Source organism: Haemaphysalis longicornis, unplaced genomic scaffold, assembly GCF_048455015.1.
Source record: "Haemaphysalis longicornis isolate Haplotype H1 unplaced genomic scaffold, Haemaphysalis longicornis Haplotype H1 scaffold_9, whole genome shotgun sequence".
In the NCBI taxonomy this organism is placed as follows: domain Eukaryota; kingdom Metazoa; phylum Arthropoda; class Arachnida; order Ixodida; family Ixodidae; genus Haemaphysalis; species Haemaphysalis longicornis.
Window position 1 is genome coordinate 30,497,085 of NW_027526460.1, and position 14,058 is coordinate 30,511,142.

A 14,058-nucleotide genomic window follows, 5' to 3' on the forward strand; every position below is an offset into this window, starting at 1 on the left:
ATATATGTATACATTAACGCGGCATTTTCCCAAGGTGCCGATGAGGTGAACACCGCTCGCGCTTTCCTGGAACAGAATTCTCAGTTCGGTTCGCTTCATGCCCATTTCAAAGTCTCCATTTTGGGGGAGCCCTGATTGGCTGAAAGCGGACGACCCAGATGTGACGCAACACAAACAAGGCCGGGCGTCGGTTTCTGGGCACATCATTGGTCAGAGCCCTGGCAAGTGTAACTGCGTTACAATTTGTACGGAGGCGAAACGGAGTTTTTGAAATGGACACAACTCAATAATGAACTCATCTAGCATTACGGCGCACTTTGCGCACTAACCTGCCTAAACTGGAAGCAACTTCTGTGATAGATTTTCGATCTGTTACGACATTTTACTCTCCGGAACAAAAGCAAGCACTTCACGATGTACCTGTTGCATTGCGGTCGCTTTTCTAGCATGTTTTTGATGACCGACTCATTATTGTTTTTTTTAAGCGTGTATTCTGCCACACGGAATAAATAGGGAGTGACGATGAAATGATGATAAGAAGGAAAGGTGATCAGATGAACATGAAAAGGTCACCTTCTCGAACAAAGTTCAGGAGCGAACGACGTGTTCACCCAACGTGTCGTCCAAGAAGAGGCCGTCGCCGCAAGATTGCGTATTCTCGTTGACGCAAGGCCGGAATTCGTTCACTTTAATGACTGATAATATTAAGAGTTAATTACTGAGTTGCGTGCGAAAAACTTGGAAGTTTTAGAGTGCGCATGCGATCGCATTCTGACCTGTCTTGCTTACGCCTTATCGGTTGACTTATTCATTCTTTGATCGCTTATTTTGTGGACAACTTCGTTTATGAGTAAGCAGATTATTGGTAGAATTGTTTATTCATAGTTTGAATAATTCGATAACTTCGTTTATGAGTGAACGGATTGATAGAATTATTCATTCATCCTCGATTGTGTTTTGATTGGTCTGTTCGTATCTTATTAACATCTGAGCACGCGACGTCGTCAGGTGGTAACAATGAGGCTACTAGAGTTTACGGGCTCTAAAACAGAGCAACCGAACGCTACCAATAGAGAGTTTAAGCATACCGTGTGGTTCCGCACGTTCCGCTATATACCGTACGTACCGGGACCCGTCTGGGCACGTGCGCATTTGTTCCGGCAGGATGGCTTAGTTCCGCTGACGGTCCGTCCCCGCCTCACCATGCGCGCGCATTCCTTGATGCGGCCCGCCTCGCTTTGCCCGCGCGCGCAGGCGCTGGCTGGTCCAGGCACGCACGGTGCATACGGAACGTACGGAACACACGTTATGCTAAAACCCTCTAATGATGGTATCAACTGTGGCAGATTCTCCGCGTCCGATACGGCAAATAACTCTCGTGGGGAGTTATTCGACACCCGTTTCGCGGACCGCGTGACGCTATGTGTGAGGGGGTCCATGGCCCAACACCGGAAAAAAGGAGTGAGATATGGGACCAGAATTTTACTCCCAGAGGGAGTGCCCAGCCCTCCCCGACTTCTGAGAGTGCATACACACCTTCACCTCACGCTTGATGTGATTGTGAGCTCATGTGCGTGGGTGTCCATTTGCGGTGCGAGTTCATACATTGTGGTAACACAGTAACGTAAAAAAAAGAACACCTGTGAAAGAACACGGGGCCACAGGAACACGAGTAGGAATGTCATAAAGCTGACTTAGGAATGGGCGGTTACAATGTGACTTGATCTTTTTCTGTTGTCGGCGCATCCTGGAGTGGGCTGTGCACGGTTACGTATATATATATATATATATATATATATATATATATATATATATATATATATATATATATATATATATATATATATATATATATATATATATATATATATATATATAACTTGGCGGGAGGATCTAGAATTTTCAATTGTGTTACCCGGTATGCAAAGACCACTGTTTCAAAGACGTCTTCCTACTCGGCGCATGCCATTGCGTGCCATTGTTGCGTATATTGAGAGCAGAGATAAAACTTTTTCTCATCACCATGCATTGTAGGACCCTCGGAAAATATGAGCCATTGCCCAGTATTCAGCGCTACGTTTCGTGCTTTCGGAAATTCGGGCTGTGAAAGTGGGGACGGGGAGGAGGAACTATTTTATTAGGCGCGAAAAACAGGAATTTTTGGTGTAAAAGGCATGTCAAGTGGCTGTGTATGAATGGGCTTCAGTGGAGTGTAGAAGAGGTTGACTTGAACTCACGAGTAGGGACCGCGAACAGCGCATTATAACGCGAGATTCGCAATTTTCAACCAAGCCCCTTTAGCTGAGTCGGCCATATTTGAGAAGATTACAAAACAATGAAATTATAAGCGTCCATGCCCACTTTCAGATTTCGATTGAACAGCCTTAGGTATAGGTTGAAGTCTGAAAGTAGGGATGGGTGCTTGCAGTTTTGCATTGTATTATTATTTTCTCGTATATTATTGACAAAACGAGAAGCCAGTGCTTCAAATTGCGAGGCGTCTCTATAGCTTATCTCATATCCCTCCATCGAGTTGTCTGTCTCCCCCTATGTTGTAGCCCCGCGGCTGCTCTGTTACCCGCGCGTGTTGTTCGCCTACTGTCAATTCTGCGCGTTACGCGTCCGGCCCAACTCCACTTGCCCCTTTTAATCTCAGCCGGGCTGTTTTCCACCGAAGTTTGGTGCCTGGTTCAAAACGCCCGCTCATTTTATACTTCCCTCATTCTCATCTTCTCCCGCATCTGATACATAAACCGTATACAGTAAAAGCTCGTTAATTCAAACTCGGTTAATTCGAACTCACGACCTGGTCCCGGCACAGCCCTGTATATTAAAATGGGGGAAAACTCCCGATAATTTGAACGCGTCGGTATCCAGAGTGGTTAATTCGCACTACGATACCCTGGCTTCCATCGTTCCTCGCAGAAGATGTCGGCCCTGAATGATTACAATGTGTTGCAAATCCAAACCAGACCAAATTTAGTAGAGGTGCAAAACAACGAAACAGAAAAACAACAGCGTGGTGAGCGCGCTACGCTCCTGAACAGTTTATTTCGTTTTTACAAAGGGCGCGCCGCACCATCGGCACCAGTGCTCCGGCGCATGCCATTTTTATTTACGAAACATTATTTATGAAATCACCTGCCGCAAACGTGTAGTAGCGCCTCATTCGCGATAACGAGTCCACAGGTGGCTTCTCGTTAATTCGAACTCCGCGTAATTCGAACTTAATTTTGTGTTTTCCTTCGAGTTCGAATGAACGAGCTTTTACTGTACTATCACACCGACAACTTATAACACTTTCGAATGCTGAACAATGACTGTTACGGGCCCATATTTCCGCTCCCCACCTCTTAAGACAGCAACCGAACGACTTTGGCATTGCTTCATAGCAAACCAAGTTTTCCCCTCCCCCTTATGCGACCGAAGTGGCTTAAAATTTGGCGTATTGTTTCAGTAAATAAATATATAAATCATATTTGGTGACTTACATAATTTTCATCTGTGCTTCGCTGAGCAAAGTGCACGCTTGTGACCTTCGAAAAACCTGCGAATTTGGAGTTCTTCACTTGTACCCCACGGAATGGGAAAATATTCGACTATACTTGGAGGCGTGATTCCTCGTATTCTCCTCATCAAAAGGGTTCTAACTGCGCCACTGCTAAAGGAACACAAAATGAAAGATAAAAGGAAGTTTGCGTAGTAGGAAGTTTTAATGATTCCTGTATAAATTAAGTATCTTTCGTAACTACGAAATCCACATCACTACTGTCTGCCCGTATTAGCGTGACCACTCGGTCTGCGCTAACGTTTGTCGCACAGAGATTTAGGCGAGGAATATTGGTCAGCTGCTTTTAGAACTTGCAACAGTAGTTTTTATCTACTTCGTCTGGAGTTTTTTGTACTGGTTATATTACCAAGGCCTGCAGAAAGTGGGCGAGTAATTCCCCATTGCAATCCATTCCGCATTTCGAGTTGACTCCGGTGGTTTCAGGTTTAAATTAACTCTCTTTTTCACAGGCTTGCGGGAGGGAAATGGTGCCAACCTTAACTTCGGATTCATGATCACGGCTGTCTGTCAGATGGTCTCTCATTTGGCATTTTCGACTGCTCGAAAATGCTCCGGACAGCTTAGTATATATATATTTTTTGCCCACAGAATTTCTATTGTGACAGCATGAGTTTTGGACAGCCCAATAACTGCTCAAAACTGTTCCGTACGGGTAAATAAGAGACCAACAGTTGCACGGCTGGATCGTCTGCTCTGCTTGTCGCCGAGTTCTTTTCCACCACCTGTTAGCTTCAAGTTCCAGAAAAGCTGCTCCGCTCGCTGTCCACAGACTGACATACTCTAAACTTCAAAAACGAACGCTTCTGCGGCAGAAATAAGGAGAAGTACGTCCACCGTAACAGCAGCAGCAGCGGCGGAACAACTGTGGCGCGGTCAGCTGTTCGGCCCAGCCGGCGTACGCGTCGCGCTTCGCGCGCCGACGGCGCCTGGCTTGCAAGGCATGTAGGGATACGTGCCCTCTCACTTCCTCCTTCATCGGACGCCGCGACGACGCCCGTCGGCTGCGGTGTTCGTGTATGCGAACCGCGTGGTCCGTGCTCGCCCCAACAACGCCGGACCTCGGTGAACAACCGTCTTGCGCGCCGTACAACCCGGAATACATGCGTACGACATGGATTCACCGGTCGCAGGTAGGTGCGGCCTGTCAGCGAGCGTGGCACAAAAGAATTCGGCTGTACGGGCCGTTGCGTGGCTTTGCCGCGTGCAGCGAAGTTGCAGGCAAGCGTCGCTTGTCGGTCCCATCGTGCGATGGTGGTGCTCTCCGGCGGCCTTCGCACGCTCGTTTGTACGCGCTTGAACTTTTTTGCGTTGTCGCGCCGCATTGCTTTTTTTTATTTGTGTGACTGCCCTGGTGGGGTGAAGTTCGCGTTTGGACGATAACGCTTGCGATACTGGTTCTTGGCGGACACTCGCTGCGCTTGATGCCGGCCGACCCAGCTCTTCTTGTAGCTGCTGGCTTCGCTCGCTTTGACTGAGGGGCGAAAACTTCGAAGTTTTGGGGGCCGTTCAAGTTTGCTCCGAGACGCCGATTGGCCGAGCCATTGTTGTCGTTGCTGTCACACAACACAAGCTTGCTAGTTTTCACTTGAATGATTCTGTGCCTTGAAATCCCACAGCGCTAGCCTTGCGCTTCTTTCAATCGCATATCCCAGCTATCAATGGGACCCGCAGAAGGCGTGTCTGCGTAGCCGTATTACCTGGCGCCCGTAATTCATGCTCTTAAGGAGGCTCAAGTTTTTATGCTGCTAGTGCAGAGACATTGTGATCGTGCGTGAATTTTTAAATAGCCGCGACGGAGCTTCTGTGGCTACATAAAGCGGCGTTCGCCGCGACGTCCGCGCGCACTGTGTGCTTCGATTGTTTCTCCCCTTTGGCTCGTCTCCAACGTCTGTTTCGGTTTCTTTGCATAGCGTCCCGTGAGGCGCATATCTGCCACAATCGCGCGGGGGAGGATGTTTGTTTTGGTTCGATTAAACGGCGGCGAAAGACTCCGCCTTCGCCGCTTAATCAATAACAATGCATACGAGAGCTCGGGAAACAGGTGGCGATGCCTTGTACCGCGGATGTCGCATGGCGTTATTAGGTATATGGTCAGTTCGCATAGGTTGCATGTTGCATTTGGAGTTCACATGTGTTATCGTGCAGTTTCCAGCATCCAGTTTGTACTAGCTGACTTCAGCGGTTCACCGTAGACATGTTTGCCGTCTGCCGCATGGCATTGTATTTCGCGTAATGTAACGCTCGGCAAACTTTTGCGTGCATACGCGGCGCTGGACATCGAGGGACAAATGACCCCACCCCTGTTTTGAAATGCGTGTACCGAAATTCCGCAGGTTTCTAGCACTGCAGGCGTTAACTGCTAATGATCTCTACTTTAAAGCAGTTATTTTTGAATGATAAATTGTTTATGGATAATGTGCCGTTTTAGACGAAAAACAAACAAGAAAACAAAACCAACTGCGGCCGACATGTGCGGCCTTAAGCACAAAAAATAGTCTTCGTTAGGTTATTTGTCCTGTTTTTTTTCTTTTTAATTGACGATAATTTGTTGCAAGCTCTTAATTACGAAATTGGGCGCTTGGGGGACTGGCGGGGAGGGTTGGGAGGTCAGAATAGGGCATATTAAAAAAACAAAAATCAGGTGCATGTCGATAAGCAAATTATATATATATACTGTAAACACTCCTCTGTGGCCATCATGCAAGTTAAAAGCTTATGTGTGGTGCACATTGGAATTAAGCCTCTGTTATTAGACAGCATGTTTTAATACAACTACCAAGAAAGGTTCCCAGTACTTTTTTGGGAAATGTGCCGTGCTTTCTTAGCAGTGTCGAATTTTAAAAAAAAAGGTATGCAGATGATTTGTTCAAAACATGCATGTCGTTGCAATGTACTAAAATTAACAGGTTGTGTATCTCTTGTGTGGAGTACAAAGGAATGTGAACAACGGAGCTCCTTCAATACATCGTCTGGCTGCCAAGTTCGGCAGCTGTACGCATCCACTGATGCTGCACATGTTTGAGAGCGCAGCCTGCAATCAGATGCCTGCTCAATAAAGCGAAGATGTAGTTGATTTAGTTGTGCATTCCAACGTCGCCGCACGTCAATCAAAAAGCATGTTATGGACCTAACCTTTCGCACCTGTTATACTGCAGTCGAATACCGTAAATACAAAGTCCACGGGAACCTCAAAAAACTTTGAATTAATCGAACTTCCATTTAAACGTAAAGCACAAGAACAGCACTGTTATTACTCCGAAACATGTCTCACTGCTTGATTTTGCTCAGAATATGGACTTTCGTCGCCAAGTAGAGCTTATGACAGGGGCTGCCCTGATAGTTGGGACTTATCGCTGAAATCAAAGCCTGAAGTGCCCAGCACATGAACTGCTCACATGGTGCTGTGTGCAACAAACACAATTGAGTACCCCAGAGTAATCTGTCAGCAGTCGTGAGTCTCAACTGGCCTCCCACATTAAGAACTGTGCACTGCGTCAGTTGCGATGTTCCGATAACAATGCATAACACTGCATTGTTTTTGCATGCGAAAATTTTGAATTGTATCGAGTAAGGACGATCACCTCGATGCTTTTTAATCAAAATAACCTACAGTTAACCAATATAGTGAATTTCGGCTATAAATTATCGAGGGACTTTTTCTTATGACATACATGTAAAGCTGCGGGGACCAGCTTTTAATTAACCAAAAATTTCAATTAAGTGACTTTGAATTATTGAGAAGGCGACTGTAATCCTTTCTTCTTTTGTGGTGCTAACTTGGCTGTCTGGATTGTCATTATCAGTAAAAGTCACTCATGCATGCTGTCTCGGTAATCCACAGGAACTCAGAAGCTGAGCTCGAAATTTATTTATTTTTATTTATTTATTAATACTGTCAACCCTCACTTGATATTACACAAAGCTTGATATTACACAGGGCAGCTTGCACAAGCTGCCCTGCAATACTTTGAGCCCCCCTTTAAAGAAGGCTTCACTGTTGTACACAAATGTGTTGCTGGGGAGACAGTTTTTAAGGGCCAATGATACAGTCTTGTATATGAAAACATGTAGGCTCCAGGCGCTTTCATGTACAGCATTTTCGTATGCAACAAAAGTGTGACACATTAAGTGCTACAGAGGGATAGATAGGTTTCCTCATTGAGTCCACCTCGAAATGCTTAAGCATTAAAATAATGGCCGAACAAACAATGCTCCGATTGGGCTGCTCTACTACTGCTGCGCAACAATCCCAGAAGTTTCAAAATGTGACAGTCACCAGAGAAAAACAGAGACTGTTAATTGATGCAACCTGATTGGATCCGAGGGCACCAAAGTTAGCGGGACACTCATCGCAGTTCAGCAGGCTGGCCATAAGCACATACTCAAGTATGTTGAACACTTGAACGCAGAAGCATGAAGCACCACAGAATGGCTTAGGTGCTAGGGATAGGGTGTGTAGGTAGATACGCTGCTTTATGCATTTAACCAGTGTGCAGTGTCAAAAGGAAAGATACTACATTTTTTCGATGTTTAGAGGGACACTGAAGTGAGCTTGTCAAAATATAGTTTGTGGCTGCATTGTGAAGTTGAACCCGTGCAATCCATAATGTGACTGCTTCGTGGCAGCCTTAGTTTACCTTAGTTTAGTTTAGCCTTAGTTTAGCCTTAGCCTTAGTTTAGTTTAGTGGCAGAAGAGAAAGCGTAATGCGCTGTTCGCAGCCGCCACACCAACTGCTGTACTGATGTCACACTGGTTTGCAATGTGTTTTCACACTATCTCGGCCTTCAGTATTTTGATTTTTATCATTTTATGGTTAATATTGCATTTTGATTTTTTCTGGCACAGGTTGTACTGGTTTAACATCCTGGCAATTCGCTAATGTTATGCATGCACACTTACCAATGTGTCGTCATAGCCAGTGTTAGCAAATCGATGTGGAGGAAGGTGTAAGGGAGGCGGCATTTTCGAATGCACTTTTCCCATTTAAAATTCACGTAAACTGGCTGAAAAAGTCAGAACATGGCCTACACCTTCTAGACTTTAATCTGGTAAAGTAACTGGATAATGTTTTATAACGAGCTTCAGTGTGCCTTTAAGACTCTCCTCCACCTTCTTTTCTGGAGTCATATTAACTTTCAACTTTTGTGAATCTTTCCCTTTCCTAAAGTAGCAGAGGGTGCTAGGAATTGCTGGGCACTTCGAAGTGAAAAAATACGGTGTGCCTTGTCTTGTTCAAATGAGTGGCAAGGAAGAGACGATATAGTAATTGCACTGGCATCCACTATCCCTATAAGTTCCTCTACCCCTAGCACCCAAGCTATGACCAAGACACCAAATTGCTCACATGAAAAATATGGCCAGACAAGAATTTTTGGCAGATTACAGAGCCTGATCGTGATTCATACATGACTGTGTGGTGGGAGCGAGGCGTTTACAATATTTGCACATTGTACACACTCCAGTTTGATGCACAATGCTCTTAAAGGAGCCATGAAGACAAAATACAAGTTGGGTTTATTAGAAAGACTGCTTAGCCCCGATAACAATGATACCAATATCATCGCAATCTTCGAACAAATAACGGAGATATTAAAGAAAACGTGTGAAGCAGTCGCGACCCCCTAGCCAATTTCCCGCAACTCTTCTATGACGTCACGGAACCTTGTTTGTGCGATTGGCAGCCGCCTAACTGACCTGTCGCGACGAGACATGTCTGGACATCTGTAATGGGGCCTCTAGTTCCATTTGACCGCATCACTTGAATGCTGACGAGCAGTTAACGCACTGAAAATTATGTTTTATTGTTGGCCTGTATGATGTCATTCTTGCTCATAACACGTCACTGTGGCGCAAAATTTGAAAGTTTTTAAATACTTCTTGCTTTTTTTCGTTAAAAAAAACATCTTTTGTGGCTGTAATGGAGCTGAGTGAGATACTGAATCCTAGTTCTTTCAAATTAAACGAAGTTATATTTTCTCTTCATGGCTCCTTTAATGTGTTCATAATTGTTTTTTTGATGTAGCCAAAAACGACATTTTTTTGAACGAGATAATTTTTTTAAGACTGAAGATGCCGTTCTTATGATGCAATATTCATCCTGGGCCAAAATTTATTTCGCTGCCCGTTCTACTATTTTTATTTCATTTGAAATGTAATTTTTATTACTACAGTTAAACCCCTTTACAAGAGACGCATACCGAGGAGAAGTTTCTGTCTCTTATATAAGAGGTCTCTTATAAGCAGGGAACCATGTTTTCATAACTTACCAACCCCTAGTTCAATGTCGGCACCGTACGACTAAAATAAGCCCAAAATAACGCTACAGCATGTTGCAAAAGGTTTATTCTAATTTATGTTTTGCCCCTAGAATTTGTGAAATAGTTCTGAATCTTTTTTTGCTTCATGACTGTATTCACACTTCTTTACAACAGCTCCTACAAGCTTTCTCTTCTTTCACTCTTGGTGGAAGATAAATCGTAGATGTCGAGTCCACAAGCCTGGTAAATAGCCAGAGGGCACAACTTCTTCCACTGTGTGCTCTGGCTATTCTTCATGCTTGCAGGACTCGACATCTGCAACGCTTGTTGAATGAGAGCTACGCGATTGGGAGTGCCCACTGCACACTGACAGTATTCTTGGCTTGTGCAGAAGCCAGCATGTGCGATCACGCTCGTACCCATGGCGGTAAGCTTTAACCACTTCTGTCCATTGCATTTCCATTGGCAGGGGTTCTCGTCATCGTTTCATAGCTGACTGAACCACTGTGTGTTTGCTGAAGTTATAATAAATACTGTATTTACTTGTATAAGGATCGCACTCGCGTAATGATCGCACCCCTGAAGTTCGTCGTCAAAATCTGACTTTTTTTATTTCCCGCACAATGATCGCACCCTGAACTTGCCGCAGCCATATGTCTTATGTGTGCCAATTTTGATGGCGATGGTCATGCTTACCTTAGTTTCCTCCTCTTTCAAAGCGGACATGGCTACGTTATTGCCGCGGACTTGATGATATTAGCGATATCGGCAAGCATGAGTTCATTATTGGTGCGGAAGAAACTCTCAACAAGTGCACATAATGTACTCACAAGACATTAAAAACATGTGCTCGGCCTGCTGCGTCGGCAGCCGTGTCTTGATGTCCCACATTGTGACAGCAGCAGCCACTTATTGGTCGACCTGTTCTCACCTCCCAGCAAACTCGTTCCGGCGCGTTCCGTAATTCCGTAATTTTGGCGCGTTGCGTAATGCAGACATTGCATTTTGCGTCACTCGGTGGTCGTTCGGTGGTCGGTGCAGTTTTTATTATGTTTTTATTTGTTATGTTTATTATGTTCATGAGACTTATCGTAAACATTCTAACCTGCAACTTGTGTTTTCTGCGTTCAAACTTTTTTCGCCAAAAATTTACCTCGCGTAATGATCGTACCCTTAAATTTTCATCACATTTTAAGAAAAAAAAGCGCAATCATTACGCGAGTAAATACGGTAGCTACTGCGGATGCCCGTCGTCCCCTTTGATTCCACAACGGATGCATATAAAGTTTAAATGTTTGTTACAAGCGAGATTGTTGACCGAAATTCAGGAATAACTTGTCTTTTATCGCCAACTATCTTCTACATCTGATGTCTGTTATAAAAGAGGTCGATTTAATGAGACAGATAGGGCTGCCATCCATGTGGGTGAATAGTGTCTCTTAGAGTTACTAAATAAGCTGCGCTCTAGTGTCTCTTGTACCCGATTGTGCCTTACATCCGTGCCTCTTATAACAGGGTTCAACTGTAGTGCTGCTGCGTTTTCTACATTTTAGTTCTGCATTTTTGGACAGAGAAAGAGTGTGCCCTTGGGGCCATTTGGATGTTTACGGGCGCTAAAAGCCAAAAGCTGAATTGTTTAAATTTTCGAGTGGTGGTTATGGCATTTGAAAACTATAAGATATGGTTTGTCGGTGCCAGAAGCATTGTTGGCTAAGCTGCAAGAGTGTGTGAAAGGTCTGAGTTTTGTGACTCATACCTGCTTCTTTTTCTTTTATGCAGACGAACGAGAGGATGTGCAGAGAAAAACCTTCACGAAGTGGATCAACTCTCAGCTTGCTAAGGTACGCAATTGTGTAACTTTCCGTGTAAGTGCCTTCAAGATAGACAAAGAAAAAATGGATTTGATGAGAACTTAATCAGGGAAACAGGCAACGTAATGTGTCCTTGTGTAGATACGCACACCATTTTTAAACCGGTACAGTGGCCCAGCGCCAAAATGTTGCTTTGCTGAGCTTGGGTTGAGAGTTTGATTCCCAGCTGTGGGGTGCCGTGTTCTCATAAAGGCCCTTGTGTGCAAGCCTCGACGCGTATTGGAGATTTCCACGTAGTCTAATTCATTTCCCTCCACTTGGATGTGTCTTCATACCCCACAGTAGCTTAGGCCTGAAAAACGACGATTTGAATTAGAACACCTGATTTGTTCATTTCTTTGTTGTTCTTTACAGGCCGATCAACCACTTGTCAATGACCTCTTTCAAGACTTCCGGGATGGAACCAGGCTTCTGACATTGCTGGAGGTCCTCTGTGGCCAGGAACTGGTAAGTCTGTAGTGCTGCCATAATGTCTGGTCAAGCACCAAAGTGAAAGCATGAGGTCGCAGAAAAGGCAGGAAGTTGGAAGACACTACTGGCTGGTGCAGTTACTTAATGTTGACACTTCCTGGCCACTCTACTGCATTATCTTCAAGGTATTTGCCATGATGTTTGCTGCAGTGCAACCGAAAGGCAAAAGTAAGAAGGGAGCAAGTTATATGAATGTATTGCAGCAGCAGGTGGAGAAGTTGAATATACCATATTTACTCAATTCTAAGCACCACCTTTTTTTCGCGATTGCGATGCCCGAAGTGATGGGTGGTCTTTAGATTAGAAAAATCTAAACCGATCCCCCCTCCACCACTTATCATGCTGGTATCTGGACGAGGTCGGCGTGAGGAACTATATTTTGTTCAGCAAACATTTAAGAAAAAGGCACAGACTGCGCACCCACCGCTTACGTCTGACACTCAGTTACTCTCGCTACCACTACAGTCCGTCGCACCGCTTGAGCTACCACTCTCAGTATCTAACAGCAGGTCGTCTTCTGTTCAGATGAAGTGGTTTGCAATTGAACATTTCCTAAATGACTTGGCCACAATGTCAACTTATATCCGCTTCAATGTGTCTCAAATCCACCTTGCGATAATTAATGGAGACGCTTTATGCAGCCTTCCCTTATCTAGTGCTTTCTGTCGTGTAGTGTTAGAATGAAGCAGCACAAGACACAGCTGGGCTAGGCTCATTGGGCGGGAGCGCATGCCTCTACTGTAGCCTGGCCGTGCACGAGAAGCCATAGATTGCGCCACTTCGACAGCTTGGGCTCGTCAACAGAGAAAGCAAGCATGGTTGGTAGACTGGGCAATGCGCGCTTCCTCACAGAAATGGGGGTGCTCAGATTTGCATGCAAAACGTTTTCAAAATTTTTTTTCTGAACCTACGTCAATTGCAAAAATACATAGATAGTACAATTGAGAAACAGAGTGACTTTAAAAGACCATGTAGAAACACATGGCAGCCTTTTCCATTGTTGTAGCATTTGGCTGCACACTGCTTGCAAGGGGTTTCAGTAAGTAAGAAAATCACATCCTCTGAAGCCAGGCATAGACGCCTATCGGGTGGGAGGAGTCTGCCTTGCATTGCACCTTATCAGCTCAATCAGTAGAGGTATTCTGATTCCTTCAGGGATCTCACTTGATTCCTCAGAATACTGGGATGCCATGAGCCTCACACATATGTAAGCGCGCTGTGTGGCGATGCCTGTTTCCTTGCGGATGCGATGGGATGTATTGGGATGTAATGTAAATTATAATGCAGTATGCCCACTTGGGCTGTTTTTTTCCCCTCTCCTAACAGAAGCGAGAAAGAGGAAACCTGAGGGTTCATCATATCAACAATGTTAGCCGAGCACTGCAAGTACTGGAGGCTAACAATGTAAGTGCCTTGTGTTCCTTACTTTGCGCACCGATCAGAGGTAACCTGAAAGCGTTGTAAGATAGAGTTTTGTTAAAATGATTCTTCTTGTTTATTTATGATTCTTAATGATAATTAATGATTCTTATTTATTTCTCGTGCTAGCACTGAAATAAAATTGGAGAGGTTATTAGTTTTATTTGGTTAGTGCGTAAATCAAAAATTAAAGTCCAAGAACACTTGCCTAGAATTTTACTGAGGCTGGTAGAGTCCCAGCAACATTTTTTTATGTGCTTTGCTGTTGAGATGGAGGAAGTTAGTGTCACGAATATTTTTGGTGGTATCATTTAATGGGATCGGTTTCTGTATGTATTTGCCATTTGTTACTTGCTTTATTTGGTCAGCAAATGCTTCAGTGCTTCTGCAGAAGCATAACTTCTTTGGTGCATTCAGGCTAAAAGCCAGTTCTAAACGCTAGTGTTCTAAAAAAAATTATAATTACAT

General features: G+C 44.5%; 1 protein-coding gene across 7 annotated transcripts in view; it reads left to right on the forward strand.

Moving 5' to 3' along the window:
• The window catches only part of Dys (Dystrophin), a 478,030-nt gene that overhangs the window by 116,459 nt on the left and 347,513 nt on the right, over window positions 1-14,058 (forward strand). For 6 of the 7 annotated variants that reach the window (XM_077685804.1, XM_077685803.1, XM_077685805.1 and 3 more), the window contains 3 exons: window positions 11,609-11,670; window positions 12,055-12,147; window positions 13,498-13,575. In XM_077685804.1, the coding sequence (XP_077541930.1) occupies window positions 11,609-11,670; window positions 12,055-12,147; window positions 13,498-13,575 (233 nt within the window). Of the gene's footprint in view, window positions 1-4,525; window positions 4,702-11,608; window positions 11,671-12,054; window positions 12,148-13,497; window positions 13,576-14,058 lie in introns of those variants that run through there. The other variant, XM_077685810.1, reaches the window with a different exon arrangement.